This window comes from Pseudophryne corroboree, chromosome 5 (assembly GCF_028390025.1).
Source record: "Pseudophryne corroboree isolate aPseCor3 chromosome 5, aPseCor3.hap2, whole genome shotgun sequence".
NCBI classification, from domain to species: domain Eukaryota; kingdom Metazoa; phylum Chordata; class Amphibia; order Anura; family Myobatrachidae; genus Pseudophryne; species Pseudophryne corroboree.
The window spans coordinates 446,876,098-446,895,552 of NC_086448.1; the positions used below are offsets into that span (position 1 = coordinate 446,876,098).

Below are 19,455 nucleotides of genomic sequence, written 5' to 3' on the forward strand. Positions count from 1 at the left end.
ATTGTTGTGAGCCATCTTTTCAGAGGCTCCTCTGTTATCATGCTGTTAACTGGGTTCAGATCATAGGTTGTACGGTGTGATTGGTGTGGCTGGTATGAGTCTTACCCGGGATTCAAAATCCTTCCTTATTGTGTACGCTCGTCCGGGCACAGTATCCTAACTGAGGCTTGGAGGAGGGTCATAGGGGGAGGAGCCAGTGCACACCAGGTAGTCCTAAAGCTTTACTTTTGTGCCCAGTCTCCTGCGGAGCCGCTAATCCCCATGGTCCTTACAGAGTTCCCAGCATCCACTACGGACTACGAGAAATAGAATTATCGGTAAGTAAATTCTTATTTTTAGCCCAGTCTCTAACTACTGCCGGTCCAGCCCAGTCAGAGAGGAATACCGGTTCCAGCTCGGTCCCTACTACTGGTCCAGCCTGGCCAGAGAGTAATACCAATTCCAGCTCTGTCTCTAACTGACTGCTGGTCCAGCCCGGCTAAAGAATGTCACCAGGTTTGGATCTGCTTCTTGACTAAATACCAGCTCCAGTCCAGTTCCACCCATTGCTCTTATCTTCCTGTCAGTAGAGTCTCCTGGTGCGTTCTAGTCACATTGTGTTGCATCAGTGACATGTGGTGAGGTGAGGCAGAGCCTTTCCTGTCATACTCCAGTATACACCAGAGTTTTGACTATATACAGTTAAAAATATATTGGAAGTATCTTCTTTGTATTATTCTAGTCATTTCTATAGTCAAAACTGTGGAGTAAAAAGTCCATAACAGGTGAGGCAGTGCCTCCCCTGACAAACTTTTTTGCACATCTCTGATCAAAACTCACCAAATTTCCAGTAATATACTGCTGCACCTGTGTATAATGTCCAGATGAACCCTAACGTTCATATATTGTGTGTAAATCTGGCTCTGGTACTAGTGAGTCCCTGCCCAGCCATTTACCTCACCGCACATCCTGTGTTGCATCTAGATTTGAAAAAAAAAAAAATGCCCGACCTTAGCAGAGTCTCACGGGACCTGGCGTGCCAACTGCAGAAAAGATGCATGAAGACACATTCATCTTTTACTAGTTGGATAAAAGTTGGTCACCTTCAGCTGGAAACATCAGGACTTGCTGAACAGGATACCGTGGAACCAATATTCTGAGTAACAGTACAGGTATACATACAGAAAACACAGAAGTTACACTGGCACTGGAAGAAGCATCTGAAGAGATTTATATAGGGTGCCCTGGATGTGGATTGGCTGCAGCAGTCATGTTCAGCCAGACTGGTCCCAGTCTGTCTGGCTGGCTTGCGGTCACCTGGCTTGACACAAGATGGTGGCGCCCATGTCCCAGTGCTGAGGATTTCTGGAAAACCTTACCTGCAGGGACAAGTGACTGCCGAACTGCTAGAAAACAGCAACATCTTGTAAGTAAAATGTGTTTCTTGTGCCAATCTGTGACAGTGTTCCTTAAAGGATTTATACAGAAATTAGTTTTTGTTTTCAGAATTTCCTTTGTGAAGCATGTTCCTCACGTACAGACACTGAAACAAAATCGGTTTTCTGCACATTACTATTGATTTTGCTATCAATCATACAGGATTTGGTGTTCTATAACTATTATTTGGTGGAACAGAGCATTTTAAGTTGTATTTGGAAAATAAAATATATTTGAGAAAAACTATATCTATAACCCAAAAGTGATGTGCTGCACAACAACCTAATCTAATGTTTACCTTTCTTATTATATGCTCTATGAACTTTCTGCAGACTTCAGAATAGACTTTAGGAACATTAATTATGTGATTTCTGAACATTGCACATTCTTATCTTGGGTTAAAAATGAATTGTACTGTATGTGTCTCTCTATTCTGCCAAGTGTAAGTAATTAGTAATGTCCTCATTTCGGCCAATTCCTCCCTTCAAACAGAGAAAACTTTTGGACCCCTGCTGAATCTGCCATCTTGGCCCTCAGTTCCATCGGCTTACTCCGAATGGCAAGTGCTTGAGGCATTTTGGTGAGATTTACATTATTATGGCCCCAATGGTCACAATGATGTGCTTTATTGTAAATCATGAAGCCTGCATCCTGCCAACTTGTGGAAGGGTGATTCCTGTTCTTCCGAGGGGTCAGGGAGATACACTATCATGAGTAGAGGGACTTACTTGATTTAATTTCTCTAATTTCAAAATAGACAGTTTTTTTCCTCCCCCTTTCCTACTACTTAATGCAGTTCAAGGGGCTGAGGATCTTGTTTATTTATATGGTCATCTCCTACCCTTCAAGATTAACATTAGCTCTGCTCAGGGACAGTGCTAGGGTGTTCGGGTCCCCCTGCAAACTATAAATGTGCATCCTCCTGCAAATGAGACAGGAAGTTAGTGACGTTGGGGAGAGGCAGTGGGTAACACTGGGGAGAGGTAGAGGGTGACAGAGAGGGAGACAGGCACAGGGAGTGGGTAATGAGGAGAAGTGAAGGGAAAGGCAGGGTATGATGGGCAGAGGTTGATTGTGAGAGGCAGGCGGTGACAGGGAGAGGTTGATAGGCAGAGGGTGATAAGAGAGAGAGGGTGACAGGGAGAGGCAGTGGGAAGAACGGATGGTGCAATCAATGGATAAACAGAAAGGTTGCTGCAGACAAAGGATGGACAGAAAGGCTGGCACAGACAGAGGATGGTCAGAGAGTTTAGTACATACTTAGTATGGGCAGAGAGGCTTCCCAGAGGAAGGGAAGAGAGGCTGGTGCAGACAGGATAGGCAGAGATGCTTGTGCTGAGAGGAAAAGGGCAGAATGCTGCCATAGGTGAGAAAAGTGCTGAGAGGTTGACCTAGACAAGAACAGATAAAATGATACCACTTGGACCACATCACGTGTCTCCACATGCAACGTTTACCTCCCTATGCCACAACCTCCCCACCTCTCATAACAAATGCCACACTGACCCTCCCCACATCCCACAGCAAATGCCACACTGACAGTCCCCACATCCTACAGCAAATGCCACACTGATATTCCTCACATCCCACAACAAGTACCACACTGTCCTTCCCCACGTCCCACAACAAATGCCACACTGACCCTCCCCAACTCTCACAACAAATGCCACACTGACCCTCCCCAACTCTCACAACAAATGCCACACTGACCTTCCCCACATCCCACAACAAATGCCACACTGACACTCCCCGCATGCCACAACAAATGCCACATTGACCCTCCCCACATCCCACAACAAATGCCACACTGACCCTCCCCAACTCTCACAACAAATGCCACACTGACCCTCCCCAACTCTCACAACAAATGCCACACTGACCCTCCCCAACTCTCACAACAAATGCCACACTGACCTTCCCCACATCCCACAACAAATGCCACACTGACACTCCCCGCATGCCACAACAAATGCCACATTGACCCTCCCCACATCCCACAACAAATGCCACACTGACACTCCCCACATGCCACAACAAATGCCACACTGACCGTCCCCACACCCCACAACAAATACCACACTGACTCTCCCCACATCCCACAACAAATGCCACACTGACCTTCCCCACATCCCACAACAAATGCCACACTGACCCTCCCACATCTCACAAGAAATGCCACACTGACAGTCCCCACATGCCATAGAGACGGGATTGCTGTTGTGTGCACCACGCTGCGCCGTGGTTCTCCTTGCTGCCCAGCTGAACATGCAGATCTTCTCATCATTAATCATTTCACTTCATCATTATCATTTCACTCCCCGCATGCCACAACAAATGCCACACTGACCCTCCCCACATCCCACAACAAATGCCACACTGACCCTCCCCACATCCCACAACAAATGCCACACTGACAGTCCCCACATGCCATATAGACGGGATTGATGTTGTGTGCGCTGTCTGCCTCTGAGGGGAAAGAAGTCCCTGCCTGGGGATCGGTGCTGAAGTGCACTTGATGGATGCTCCTCAGAGTTTATTCTTTTATTATGAAGCTTAGAGGAGATTGCAAAAATAGTTAGTGTCAGCAACCCCCTGGGTGCAGTTGCACAAGCTAATATGATATGTATTTTGGTAACTGGTATACAGACATGAGAGAAGTCCCAAATAAACAAAACTGAGTAAACTGCAGTATTAAAGCCCCAGATAAATAAAAAATAAGCTGGCAGTAACTCTCGAGTCAGGAGTGAAAATAATGGCAGATACTAAATAAAGTCCTGGAAAATTAAAGAAATAAAGAATGGTAGGTAGTCAGAAGTTCCTCTGCTTGCACACACAATGACACAGGACTCACTGCAACACTAGAGACCAGAGACAATTGATGAGCCAGAATTGAGTGTTGGATCAGATAGCCCTAGACAGCCAGGAGTTAGGTGTATCATACTGGTGATTAGGCAATCACCTGACCATTGAACAGTCAGATTACACAATGAAGTTGGTGACCCCTGATGTCAGGGAATAGATACAGCTGGGAATCATAACATTCGTAGTATGGTATGCAGGCTGTCGGGGTCCCGGTGCACAATATACCGGCGCCGGAATCCCGTCCGCCGGCATCCCGACAGCGTGTCGAGCGCAAATGAACATCTTGCAGGCTCGCTGCGCTCGCCACGCTGCGGGCACGGTGGTGCGCTACGTGCGCCACTCTATTCTCCCTCCAGGGGGGTTGTGGACCCCCAAGAGGGAGAAAGGTATCGGTATGCCGGGTGTTGGGATTCCAGCGCTGGTATACTGTGCGCCCCGACAGCCGGCAAACTGAAAACCACCCATTGTAAAAGGTTGACATTCATCTTTCACTTACTGGTAGCTTCATTTTCATAGTATTTATACATTTAACATTTCTATTTAGAAGGAAATCATCATATGGCTGGAGCACATGCTGAGAGGATTTCTTATCATGTCACAACAATTTATGCAGCATGGAAGACAGCATTAACGTACTGTAGTTAAGGCATTAAATATTTCTCTGTAACTTGCCAACAAACACAGCTGTACTTCGGTGGTCACCCAGGACTATTTTGCAAAAAATAGATATGAATACAGGAATCAGACCATGCTAATATAATACAGGAAGCCAGACCATGCTAATTTGAATACAGAAAGCCATACCAAGCTAATATGAATTCAGGAAACCAAACCATGTTAATATGAATACAGGAAGCGAAGCCAGACCATGCTAATATGAATACAGGAAGCCAGACCATGCTAATATGAATACAGGAAACCAGACCATGCTAATATAATACAGGAAGCCAGACCATGCTAATATGAATACAGGAAACCAGACCATGCTAATATAATACAGGAAGCCAGACCATGCTAATATGAATACAGGAAACCAGACCATGCTAATATAATACAGGAAGCCAGACCATGCTAATATGAATACAGGAAACCAGACCATGCTAATATAATACAGGAAGCCAGACCATGCTAATATGAATACAGGAAACCAGACCATGCTAATATGAATACAGGAAACCAGAGCATGCTAATATGAATACAGAAAGCCAGACCATGTTAATATGAATTCAGGAAACCAAACCATGTTAATATGAATACAGGAAGCGAAGCCAGATCATGCTGATATGAACACAGGAAACCAGACCATGCTGATATGAACACAGGAAACCAGACCATGCTGATATGAACACAGGAAACCAGACCATGCCATACTTGCCTACCTGCCCCTCTCCATGAGGGAGAAAATGCTCTGTTCCTGGACTTTCCTGGTAATGTATGATTGCCTTCACCTGTGGTGAAACACCTTTCTTATCAATTAACTAGCTCACCACAGGTGATGGCAATCATACATTACCAGGAAAGTCCAGGAACAGAGCATTTTCTCCCTCATGGAGAGGGTCAGGTAGGCAAGTATGGACCATGCTGATATGAACACAGGAAACCAGACCATGCTGATATGAACACAGGAAACCAGACCATGCTGATATGAACACAGGAAACCAGACCATGCTGATATGAACACAGGAAACCAGACCATGCTGATATGAACACAGGACACAGGAAACCAGACCATGCTGATATGAACACAGGAAACCAGACCATGTTGATATGAACACAGGAAACCAGACCATGCTGATGTGAATACAGGAAACCAGACCATGCTGATATGAACACAGGAAACCAGACCATGCTGATATGAACACAGGAAACCGAGACCATGCTGATATGTATACAGGAAACCAGACCATGCTGATGTGAATACAGGAAACCAGACCATGCTGATATGAACACAGGAAACCAGACCATGCTGATATGAACACAGGAAACCGAGACCATGCTGATATGTATACAGGAAACCAGACCATGCTAATATGAATACAGGAAACCAGGCCATGCTGATATGAACACAGGAAACCAGACCATGCTGATATGAACACAGGAAACCGAGACCATGCTGATATGTATACAGGAAACCAGACCATGCTGATATGTATACAGGAAACCGAGACCATGCTGATATGTATACAGGAAACCAGACCATGCTGATATGAATACAGGAAACCAGGCCATGCTAATATGAATACAGTAAACCAGGCCCTGCTTATATGAACACAAAAAACCAGGCCATGCTAATATGAATACAGGACAGCAGATCATGCTAATATGAATACAGTAAACCAGGCCCTGCTTATATGAACACAGGAAACCAGGCCATGCTAATATGAATACAGGACAGCAGATCATGCTAATATGAATACAGGAAGCCATACCATGCTAATATGAATATAGGAAACCAGACCATGCCAATATGTTTAAATCAAACTTACTGTTCACATTTTAATGCAAAATGTACTTGGCTCTATGAAGAATTGTAAGTAGGCAATACATTGACGTGTTAAAGCAGTGGTTCTCAACCTCGATCCTCAAGTACCCCCATCGGTTCATGTTTTCCAGGTCTCCTCACAGGATTGCAAGGGAAATAATTTGCTCCACCTGTGGGTCTTTTATAATGTATAAATGAGTAATGAATACACCTGTTCAACTGCTAGGTGACCTGGACAACATGAACTGTTGGGGGTACTTGAAGACCGAGGTTGAGAACCACTGTGTTAAAGGATTGTGGTCACCATAGGTACTATTCTCCAACCAGCTTTATTGTTCATGAACATCAACTCCACAGAATACCACATCATCTCATGTAGCAAAATATAACTTTAAATATCCCATCAAAAATACAGATTGTGTACAGTACAACTGGTCACAAATGACAAAAGTGGGTTTGGCTGCTGTATAAATACTATTGAACAGGACACCTCTCTCTGCCTTCTGATACCAATTTTCCTTTGTGTTATCAAAGTAGAAACTAATTGTTGTTATCCTTGTCAAAGTAAGTGATGATTGAAAACTGATAAGTGCAATACATACAGTAGAAGTGTACGGTGTTAAGATAATTAACCTCATTAAGAATAACATACTGTAAAATAACTATCAACACTAAAGGGGGGTACTCACGGAGTGATCGCTGCTTAAAATCTAAGCAATCTGACTAGATTGCTTAGATTTTAAGCATGCTCTCTCCGTGTGTACCCCCCACAGCAATAGCGATGCGCAGCCACGCGCATCGCTATCGCTGGTGCTAGATTGGCCTGCATGCAGGCTCAATCTAGCAGGTCGCTCATTTCTCCCGCTGGGTGAAATGAGAGCCCCCCCATCTCCCCCCGCACGCTCAGCACACATTGCGCTGTGCTGAGCGGGGGGAGAGATGTGTGCTGAGCGGTTCGTTCAGCACACATCTCTCCCCAAATTGGGACGTGAATACGGCCCTTAAGAGCTGATTATTGAATAAAACACAGTGCACATTGCTGTCTACTAACAGTTCTGCAGTTTCGTTCAGAAATGGAACCTGTAATGGCACCTACCCGGGTGACCCTTTTCCTAGCAATAGAGTGACGTGAGATTTGGTATATCATGAATTAGATTTTATGGGTAATGAATATATATTTAAAAAAACAAAAACCCTATCTTTAAAACATTAAACCTATTGTTATAAACAATATATTTACCTTTTTCCACGTGGTCACTTCTTGCATCAGGATGTGTATATATTTCCTTGGTTTTTGGCAGTAAGCAAGAACCATTGAACAGGCTGATAATACTTCTCAAAGTTATACCATAAGGATCAAGTGAGAAAACATAAAATTTACAACAAATTAAATCCTTGTAAATAGTTTTTTTTTAAAAAGGGAAAAGTTACCAGAATGCTCATTGGGCAGCTCCAAAACTAGTGTGTAGCCAACTGATTGTGCAGAAATATTTGGACTTCAAGTACACAGACACTAAATATCATGATCAGAGATTTTCTAGAATAAAAGACTGTTTATGTATAATAATGGGCAACATCCTACCAATATTGGCTCTAACTATGGTAGGACGTGGAGTTTGAGAGTTTTGGTATTTTCCAGAGCCTGCCTTGAGGATGGACTTGGCTGCTTTACTGACCAGGTCATATAGTTGGTTATTGCAAGGCCAGATTATGCCTTTGGGTGGCCCGATTTAAGACAGGGGAACCCGCAGCCACTCCTCCGGCCTTCACATCTTGTCAGCACGTGAAGCAGTGTGCTCGAGGGGGAAATGAGATTGTGTATATCAATTTAAAACCAATTGTGTATATTAGTGGTTTAATAATGCCTAGGTACAGTTTATAGCTCAACATAATTGAAAGACAACTATTTTATCAAGTTTTCTTGCAGTGGAACAAAGACAGCATAAACAACCTTAAAATACACATAGAAAAATAAAATGTATCTTATCACATGCAAGAATAGCAGGATGCTCTGTACTACTAACACACTGGGGCCTGGGACAGGACTCAGGAGGACTCTCGGTGTGCTTCTGTGTGTGTCTCTCGTCAGTCCCAAATTCTCTCATCAGATAACAGGTTACATATACACAGTGGCGTAAGTTTGTCCCAGTTGCCCGGAGGCAAGAAAAATATTGGTGACCCCCCATATATATATATACTGTATATATTTGCTCCTGCATAGCAAGCCTGCAGATTCTGACTATATGAAGCTACTACAAAACCGTTGCAACTAGGCAGATCTATGTAGGGGTCCAGCCACACAGTACATAGATCTGCTCAGTCACTCACAATACTGATTATTTCTCTGACAAGTTATTTGCAAGTGTCATATCCAGGATTGGAACCCACAACCTATTACACTGGAAGCATGCACCTTACTGGTGGAGATATCTGCTCTTGCACAGGAAGTATGAGAATTCTAACTATATGAAGTTACTTGTAATTGTCAGAGAAATAACTTCATATAGTTAGAATTCTCATGCTTCCTTTATAGGGGCAAATAGCTTCATCAGTAAGATATCTGCTTCCAGTGTATCTATAATAAAGAGGGTGTGATTTGTAAGGTGTAGTGACTAGTGGGGAAGTCGGCTACGGAGAGATACCGGCTGCTGTCAATTAACTTAATTGATTAATGTTGCTGAACACACGGAACAGGAGGAGAGGTGCCCCCCTTCAAAGCAGGAGCCCGGCGGCAGCTGACTCCGTTGCCTCCCAGAGTTCTGCCTCTGCATATACATCAATCTAGCCTACTTTGTATGGTGGAGAGGGGAGAGAAGCCTGGTTCACTTACAGTCACCCCACGATAGTGATAGTGTATATGGCTGTATATACTTCAATACCCTGAACCAGATCTCCAAAGTGACTGTGTCTTTATTATGGATTGTCTATCTGCTGCACCATTCCAACCTTTACCATCTACAATGGCTCCAATATGTACATGAAGTATAAGGGGATGCAAGTGCCTGCACCAAGAGCTTTTGCCATTACTGCACTTGCACTTATACTGGCTTCTCTTTGTATGAATCAGTTGATTTGTAGACATTTCCAAAGCATTAACTGTATAATTAAACTAAATTCAATAAATTTAGGTTCCTAAAATAAGAATATGTAGGTGAAAGGAAAAGGTACAGACCCTCTTGCTTACACTGGTGTGCCCATCCATTTCTCCTCCTGGGTGTAGCATCTCCTGTGCTTTGCAGTGTATGAGATTCATTGCACAGTGTGGCTTGTATACAGTCCGTATTCCTGTGTTGGCAGCTACACTATATTATTGGAGTCAGTTGGTGACTGGGTGTGTGTAGTCTAGTTGTGCAGCTAATAATTCTCTAACTGAAAAGGTCTCTTCAAATATACTGTTTTTTTCCCCCTGACATTTAAGGGCCTAATTCAGCATGAGTTGTAGTTGTGCAAAAAAATCGCACAACTACAACTCGTTACACTAAAATGCAGGGTGACAACCAGCACAGGGCAAGTCCGCCCTGCATACCGGGTCCTGCCCCCCCCCCCCCCCAGCTAACATGCGAACGCTTCACTAAGCAGCGAAGCACTGGCATGATTAAGGTAGACCGCTGTCTTTGCAGCCTACGTGTGAAAGCAGACGGCTACCCATCATGTTTAGGCTCGCAGCGGATGCGTGTGTTGTCACGCTGCCGCCACAGCCTGCCCCACAGACGGTCCGGACACGCCTCCGTTGTCTGGACCGCTCCCCCAAATGGCCATCGATGCCCAAAAAATGAGCTCTGCTGCCCCGTCACCCCCCCCCCCCCTGTCAGGACTTAGACTTCGTTCTGAAGGGAACGCAGTTTAAGACCTTGCGTATGCGCGCACCAGCGTACGCACATGCACACGTGCAGAAATCACCAAATAGCGATTACAGCACAATAGCGATCCATGCTGAATTGGGCCCTAAATACAAAGCACAAAAAGTTTTGTTTTAGAAAATAGATTGTTTTAAAATCTACAAGAATTAGAACCAGTCCCGTCTTCCTTTCTTTGTTATTTTAGATTGGAAAAAAGTGATTGAAAGTGCCAGCATTTATTGTCACTGTTGGTTTTGTCTAAGAACAGGACATTTGAATTAATTTTCTCTGTCAGTTCTATATTTCTTGGTTGCAAAAGCACAGAGTACCTGTCATGGTTCAAAGACTCAAATAAATGACATCTGAGGTTTATGGACCAAAAAAATGACATTGTAATAGGAAAGTTCTGACTTGTAAGTTAGAGTTCTTGCTGAAGTACTTTAGTCCACTACCTCTCAACATGTGATAAAACTGTCAGACCTAAAATAATCCAACACTAAGGATATTATTTGTATACCTTTTAGACATGTGTGATAGGCAGCTCCTGTCATGAGTGCAAGATATATTAACACCCACATACCCACCCTGATGCCTAACTGAATGCAGAATACAAACATTTAATCTTGTAGCTTTCTTATCATCTTGTGGGTATGAGTCTGTAAAATATTGCAATCCTTATCTTTTGTTTCCAGGAATAATTTTCCTGATCACTGAATAGTCCTCTACTGAAGATCAATGATTGCCTCCTTATAGTTGTAGTTGCCCCAACAGTTGATCTGCATGTCACATTGGTTAGACCTTTGGAGGGGGAGTAATAGTATCTATCTATCTATCTATCTATCTATATATATATATATATACAATGATGTGTGTAAGATATTTACAGGTGTGTATAAACCCCACGTTACTGTGCTTTGTATTTTTATTTAGGATCTCAACCTGATCTCTATGCTTGTGGACAATGCTACAGTTGGTGAATGGAACCTTCAAGGGCTTCCTAGTGATGACCTCTCCATCCAGAATGGAATCATCGTCACCAAAGCATCTCGCTTCCCCCTCCTTATAGACCCACAGGGACAGGGGAAAATCTGGATAAAAAATAAAGAGAAGAACAATGAGTTACAGGTAGGGTAATTACTTTCCTACCTTACTGCCCATGCAGAGTTATTGCATGATGTTTTACAAATTCCTGAATATCCTGCAGCATGTTTACCCAGCTGTAATACACACTGTCACGATCCTGGTGCAGCGATTCACCAATCTGAGAACGCTGCCCGTGACACCTTACTGATTACCTCAGCGTGTGTGGTAAATCCATGCGGTAACTGCCACCAGCAGAAGTACCAGTCGCTGCGCCAGCCAGGCCAAGCGACTTTGAGGGACCACGCCCAGGGCGAGCTTCTGCTCTCACCCGCACACAAAATTATTAATACTTAAAAAGTAGGTAACGTTGACCTCTGTCTAGGCTTTAGGTTCGAAAGCACAGATAACAGAAATAAGATTAGATGTTTAATCCAAGTCAAAACTTCAAAGCTTATTGTTACAGAAAAAAAGTTACAAGAATATAATAGTTAGAAAGTCGCACACGTAAATACAATTTCAAATAAAATAAAAAATAGGGAAATAAATAAAAAAACAAACCAATCCAGTCTCTTTGGATTCAATAGTTATGGATGAGGCCTCACATTTGGCGACTTATGGATCATCTGTCACCTTTGATAGCCTCATGCAGAATGAACACTTTCCAGCCTGTGTTTCTCCTATTTAAAACTCAGGCTGCACTCCCCCCCCCCCCCCCAGCCTCCCTCTTTAGGATTCTTTTTAACCCTTCCAAAGCAGGGAAGGTATTGAGTTTCAGCTCATATTGGGCTTCCCAGCCACTCTGTCAGGGGTGAATGGCCTTATTTTCTAATAGCCTTTGAAGCTCTGGCTATGGTTCTTGTGTAAACAAATGTCCGGTTCTGAGAGACACAGGCCAGGAAGGAAAATGTTAGCAGATCTCCCTGAATTGCAGGCCTTACCCTGGTTGCTTTTCTTTACAGATTCAAGGCTCTGATAATTGTCCCATACCAGATCCTAGGGTAATTAACTTCTTCTGTAGGTCTGTTCCTTTGCAATGTAAATTGCCACAATATACAGACCTAGACAGATTTTATAAGCTCAGAGGAAGAGCACTGAAGCTTGCCACCTTTCCACATAGTACAAACCTTTGAGTGGTTTACTGGGGAATTTCAGGGTTGTTCAATAGTTTGTCCCTGGACCCCTGGTGTGCCGGAGTAAATAGTGCAAGGCAATTAACTCTCAAACCCGGTGTCATTCACAGACATGTTTCTCAATACATTTCTCAAGATATCTGATTGATACATCAATCAGATATCTTGATCATACATTGATATCACACTACTTATTAACAGGCCTATTCCTACTTGAAATAGCCTGGATCATAACACACACCTCTGTGCCACATTCTCTCATACCCCTTTTCCACTAGCTAGCACGAGTTGCAGCCGGGAGCCTGACACAGCTGCGACCCATGCTAGAGCCCCCTTCTATACGGCGCTCACCAACCCGGCATATTGCCGGGTTGGTGATGCTGCTAGTGATGCAGCAGGGGCGGCGGTCCCAGCACCACCCTTCCATACAGTGTAAATAGGGAGCCATGTTGCATCGACACGGCTTCCATTTACACTACAACCCTACCCAGATCATTCCCGTGTCCTACCCAGGTAGCTACCCGGGTAGGATTCACGGGTCACTTGATCCGGGTGTTTGCGAGGGGACCCTTTTCCACTAGCAAAAAACACTGGTAAATGCGCGCCCCCGTGCATTTACCCGTGTTTTTTGAGCTAGTGGAAAAGGGGTATCAGACAGTTATTGCACTTTCTGCGCATATTCCATGCTCCATTCTGTCTACTCCACAGATATCACACACAGCCACATCAGAGAAAATATATTGTATCCTGCATATGGGGTTATATGAATGCAGTCTTCTATACCCTTAAAGTAGTTTTGCCAGAGTTTCACACATTTTCTCATCCCAATGACAAATGTATACAGTTCAGCGGAATCTCTTTGCAGAGATTGTAGCTTGATTCCTGTAAATAAGTATTTTTTTAAGAGAATGCCTAAACTTCCCTCATTTCCTATGTGTCTCTGAAACTTTACCGACGTGACACTTAGCAATGATCCGCTGGCAGCTTGGTAATTAACACTGAATAGTGATGGCCCATATGTTGTTAATAAATCTGTTGGGATACTATAAACATGAAATCCCAATTATAATTTTATTTATCTTATTCTTTGTTACAGAACATAAAATCCAGTCAAATGCTATAAAGAATTAGGTATAGTTCTGAATTTAGATTAGACTCAGCAACTGCTGCTGCAATATGTAGATCTTATATTCCATTTTTATTTAAATGATTTTCTGGATGTTGCAGAACTGATTTCTTACACACTCATTTGTGAGACACTGAACAGTGCTAACATTTTCATGATAACCATACAATTCTAATTTTGCTTATAATGACAATATTACTAATTTATTGAAACAATAAAATCTGTATTCGCTGTAAACTAATGATTATAGGTGTGTTTATGTTGTGCGGGAGGTTGTGTTCCGAGCTGTTCTGCATCCAATACACATTAAAGAACAGCAGGAAGTGTCTGATTTGTGGCATTTTGTGGTATTTTGAAACATTTTATTTTACTTTTTAACATAATATATGAGCAGTGCAATATGATTGTAGTAACATAAGATCCATGATGACTCCAGCAGCATAGACTTATCCCTGGAGGAGATCTCTGGGGCTCATATTGAACAGCTTCATGATTTACATAAGGAGAACTTGTCTATCTGTGCATATGTCTTTTGCATGCTTTGCTATTTGTTGTATGAGTATTAGAATGCATAAAATGTCATTGATAAAATGTAAAACTATAAAGCAATTCATACAAGTGCATTGAAAAGAAAAGTACCTGTGATTACAGTAATATTGGAAGCATGATGTCAGCATTTTCAGAAGATATCATATACTGTAGCTACCAAGTTATTATCAAAATGCATATACTAACCTTTTTGTAACATATGTCCACAGGTGACATCCCTGAATCACAAGTATTTCAGAACTCACCTGGAGGATAGTCTTTCGCTGGGAAGACCTCTCATGATAGAAGATGTTGGAGAGGAACTTGACCCAGCACTTGACAATGTTCTGGAGAAAAACTTCATCAAGTCTGGATCGACTTTTAAAGTAAGATGAAATTATTATTATTTTCTGGAAAAGCTAAGCAGTTTAGTATTTTCCCATGAAAAAATTATGAGATGTGCCCATTGTTGAACTGAGAAGTAACAGTACTTATTGGTTTATAAAACACTTGGAAATATACAGTAGACCCTTGTCCTTTGGTTTTATGTGGCAACCATACTAGGGCTCATTTAGTTTTGAGAACTTGTGAAAAGGTCTGCCAGGAGATTTTTTAGGCCCAGCACTAGTGGAAGTGGCCAAGTGTGTGTGTGTGTGTGTGTGTGTGTGTGTGTGTGTGTGTGTGTGTGTGTGTGTGAGAAACCTAGCCATGCCCAGTTTTAAATACCAGTGCCCTCTTTACATGCACCAAAGGCTGTGCACCGTCTCAACACCCCTGTTTGAGGATACTTCAGTCAATGATATGGTGATATGAAGCCTTGTTGGATCACTTAGAAAGCATCTATAGCCCACAGTATATAGCAGAGGTAGCCATTTCAGCTTTGAATATATGGACTCTGGAGTAATGCATCAGTAACAGCTGGTTCATAGTGATTTGATAGACTCCATTCTTCTGAATATTGTATCAGCCCACAAAGTGATTGATGTTGCACTGTTTTCTCTGACGTCCTAGTGGATGCTGGGAACTCCGTAAGGACCATGGGGAATAGCGGGCTCCGAAGGAGACTGGGCACTCTAAGAAAGAATTAGGACTACCTGGTGTGCACTGGCTCCTCCCTCTATGCCCCTCCTCCAGACCTCAGTTAGAATCTGTGCCCGGCTCGAGCTGGTTGCACACTAGGGGCTCTCCTGAGCTTCTAGTAAAGAAAGTATATATTAGGTTTTTTATTGTCAGTGAGATCTGCTGGCAACAGACTCACTGCAACGAGGGACTTAGGGGAGAGAAGCGAACCTACCTGCTTGCAGCTAGCTTGGGCTTCTAGGCTACTGGACACCATTAGCTCCAGAGGGATCGAACACAGGCCCAGCCTCGGTCGTCCGGTCCCGGAGCCGCGCCACCGTCCCCCTTGCAGAGCCAGAAGCATGAAGATTTTCACGGAAATCGGCGTCTGAAGACTCCGGTCTTCATTAAGGTAGCGCACAGCACTGCAGCTGTGCGCCATTGCTCCCTGTGCACACCACATACCCTGGTCATTGATGGGTGCAGGGCGCTGGGGGGGCGGCGCCCTGGGCAGCAATTAGAGTACCTTAAAGTGGCTAATCACACATAATATAGCCTAAGAAGCTATATATGTGTAAAATACCCCTGCCACATTATTATTATAAAAGCGGGAGAAGTCAGCCGAAAAAGGGGCGGGGCTATTTCCCTCAGCACACTGGCGCCATTTCCTCTCACAGCTCCGCTAGAAGGACGCTCCCCAGGCTCTCCCCTGCAGTTTCCAGGCTCAATAGGGTAAAAAAGAGAGGGGGGGCACTAAATTTAGGCGCAAATACTATATATATAGCGGCTATAGGGTAAATCACTTGTGTAGTGTAACTCCCTGCATTATATAGCGCTGTGGTGTGTGCTGGCATACTCTCTCTCTGTCTCCCCAAAGGACTTTCTGGGGTCCTGTCCTCAGTCAGAGCATTCCCTGTGTGTGTGCGGTGTGTCGGTACGGCTGTGTCAACATGTTTGATGAGGAGGCTTATGTGGAGGCGGAGCAAGTGCCGATAAATGTGATGTCACCCCCTGCGGGGTCGACACCTGAGTGGATGGATATGTGGAAGGAATTACGCGACAGTGTCAACTCCTTACATAAAAGGTTTGACAACATAGCAGATGTGGGACAGCCGGCTTCTCAGCCCGTGCCTGCCCAGGCGTCTCAAAAGCCATCAGGGGCTCAAAAACGCCCACTACCTCAGATGGCTGACACAGATGTCGACACGGATGCTGACTCCAGTGTCGACGACGATGAGACTAGTGTACATTCCAACAGAGCCACCCGTTACATGATTACGGCAATAAAAAATGTGTTGCACATTTCTGACATTAACCCAGGTACCACAAAAAAGGGTATTATGTTTGGGGAGAAAAAGCAACCAGTGGTTTTTCCCCCATCTGATGAGTTGAGTGAAGTGTGTGAAGAAGCGTGGGCTTCCCCCGATAAGAAATTAGTGATTTCTAAAAAGTTGCTAATGGCGTACCCTTTCCCGCCAGAGGACAGGATACGTTGGGAGACATCCCCTAGGGTGGATAAAGCGCTCACACGCTTGTCAAAGAAGGTGGCACTACTGTCTCAGGATACGGCCGCCTTAAAGGAGCCTGCGGATAGAAAGCAGGAGGCTATCCTGAAGTCTGTATATACACACTCCGGTATTATACTGAGACCGGCTATTGCTTCAGCATGGATGTGCAGTGTTGCTGCTGCGTGGTCAGATTCCCTGTCTGATAACATTGATACCCTCGACAGGGACACTATATTGCTAACCATAGAGCATATTAAAGACGCAGTCTTATACATGAGAGATGCACAGAGGGATATTTGCCGGCTGGCATCTAGAATTAATGCAATGTCCATTTCTGCCAGGAGAGGATTGTGGACTCGGCAGTGGACAGGTGATGCAGATACTAAAAGGCACATGGAGGTTTTGCCTTACAAAGGTGAGGAATTGTTTGGGGACGGTCTCTCGGACCTCGTTTCCACAGCAACAGCTGGGAAGTCGACATTTTTACCCCATGTTCCCTCACAGCCAAAGAAAGCACCGTATTATCAGGTACAGTCCTTTCGGCCCCAGAAAGGCAAGCGGGTTAAAGGAGCGTCCTTTCTGCCCAGAGGCAGAGGTAGAGGGAAAAAGCTGCACCATACAGCCACTTCCCAAGAACAAAAGTCCTCTCCCGCTTACTTTAAGTCCAACGCATGACGCTGGGTCTCCACAGGCGGAGCCAGGTGCGGTGGGGGCCCGTCTCCGGAACTTCAGCGACCAGTGGGCTCGCTCACGGGTGGATCCCTGGATTCTACAAGTGGTATCTCAGGGGTACAAGCTGGAATTCGAGACGTCTCCCCCTCGCCGTTTCCTCAAATCAGCCTTGCCAACAGCTCCCCCAGACAGGGAGGCAGTGCTGGAGGTGATTCACAAGCTGTATTCTCAGCAGGTGATAATCAAGGTACCCCTCCTTCAACAAGGACGGGGTTACTATTCCACAATGTTTGTGGTACCGAAACCGGACAGTTCGGTGAGACCCATTTTAAATTTTAAATCCTTGAACACTTGTATAAGAAGGTTCAAGGCGGTTATTGCAAGCCTGGACGAAGGGGATTATATGGTATCACTGGACATCAAGGATGCTTACCTGCATGTCCCCATTTACCCTCCTCACCAGGAGTACCTCAGATTTGTGGTACAGGACTGTCATTACCAATTCCAGACGTTGCCGTTTGGTCTGTCCACAGCACCGAGGGTATTTACCAAGGTAATGGCCGAAATGATGATACTCCTTCGGAAAAAGGGAGTTTTAATTATCCCATATTTATCTCCTTATAAAGGCGAGGTCCAGGGAGCAGTTGTTGGTCGGCGTAGCACTATCTCGGGAAGTGCTACAACAGCACGGCTGGATTCTGAATATTCCAAAGTCGCAGCTGGTTCCTACAACGCGCCTACTGTTCCTGGGGATGGTTCTGGACACAGACCAGAAAAAAGTGTTTCTCCCGGAGGAGAAAGCCAAGGAGTTGTCATCTCTAGTCAGAGACCTCCTGAAACCAAAACAGGTGTCGGTGCATCACTGCACGCGAGTCCTGGGAAAGATGGTAGCTTCCTACGAAGCAATTCCATTTGGCAGGTTCCATGCAAGGATCTTTCAGTGGGATCTGTTGGACAAGTGGTCCGGATCGCATCTTCAGATGCATCAGCTGATAACCCTGTCTCCAAGGACCAGGGTGTCTCTGCTGTGGTGGCTGCAGGGTGCTAATCTTCTAGAGGGCCGCACATTTGGCATACAGGACTGGGTCCTGGTGACCACGGATGCCAGCCTTTCGAGGCTGGGGGGCAGTCACACAGGGAAGAAACTTCCAAGGACTATGGTCAAGCCAGGAGACTTCCCTACACATAAATATTCTGGAACTAAGGGCCATTTACAATGCCCTAAGTCAGGCAAGACCCCTGCTTCAACACCAGCTGGTGCTGATCCAGTCAGACAACATCACGGCGGTAGCCCATGTAAACCGACAGGGCGGCACAAGAAGCAGGTTGGCGATGGCAGAAGCCACAAGGATTCTCCGATGGGCGGAAAATCACGTGATAGCACTGTCAGCAGTGTTCATTCCGGGAGTGGACAACTGGGAAGCAGACTTCCTCAGCAGACACGACCTCCACCCGGGAGAGTGGGGACTTCATCCAGAAGTCTTCAAAAAGATAGTAAACCGTTGGGAAAGGCCACAGGTGGACATGATGGCGTCCCGCCTCAACAAAAAACTAAAAAGATATTGCGCCAGGTCAAGGGACCCTCAGGCGATAGCTGTGGACGCTTTAGTGACACCGTGGGTGTACCAGTCGGTTTATGTGTTCCCTCCTCTGCCTCTCATACCCAAGGTACTGAGAATAATAAGAAGGAGAGGAGTAAGAACTATACTCGTGGTTCCAGATTGCCCAAGAAGAGCTTGGTACCCAGAAC

General features: G+C 44.7%; 1 protein-coding gene across 1 annotated transcript in view; it reads left to right on the forward strand.

Moving 5' to 3' along the window:
- Positions 1 to 19,455, forward strand: part of LOC134929613 (dynein axonemal heavy chain 5-like) — an 837,675-nt gene that overhangs the window by 629,300 nt on the left and 188,920 nt on the right. Inside the window, exons 63-64 of the mRNA XM_063925200.1 lie at positions 11,530 to 11,724; positions 14,697 to 14,852. Of these exons, the coding sequence (XP_063781270.1) occupies positions 11,530 to 11,724; positions 14,697 to 14,852 (351 nt within the window). The remainder of the gene's footprint in view (positions 1 to 11,529; positions 11,725 to 14,696; positions 14,853 to 19,455) is intronic.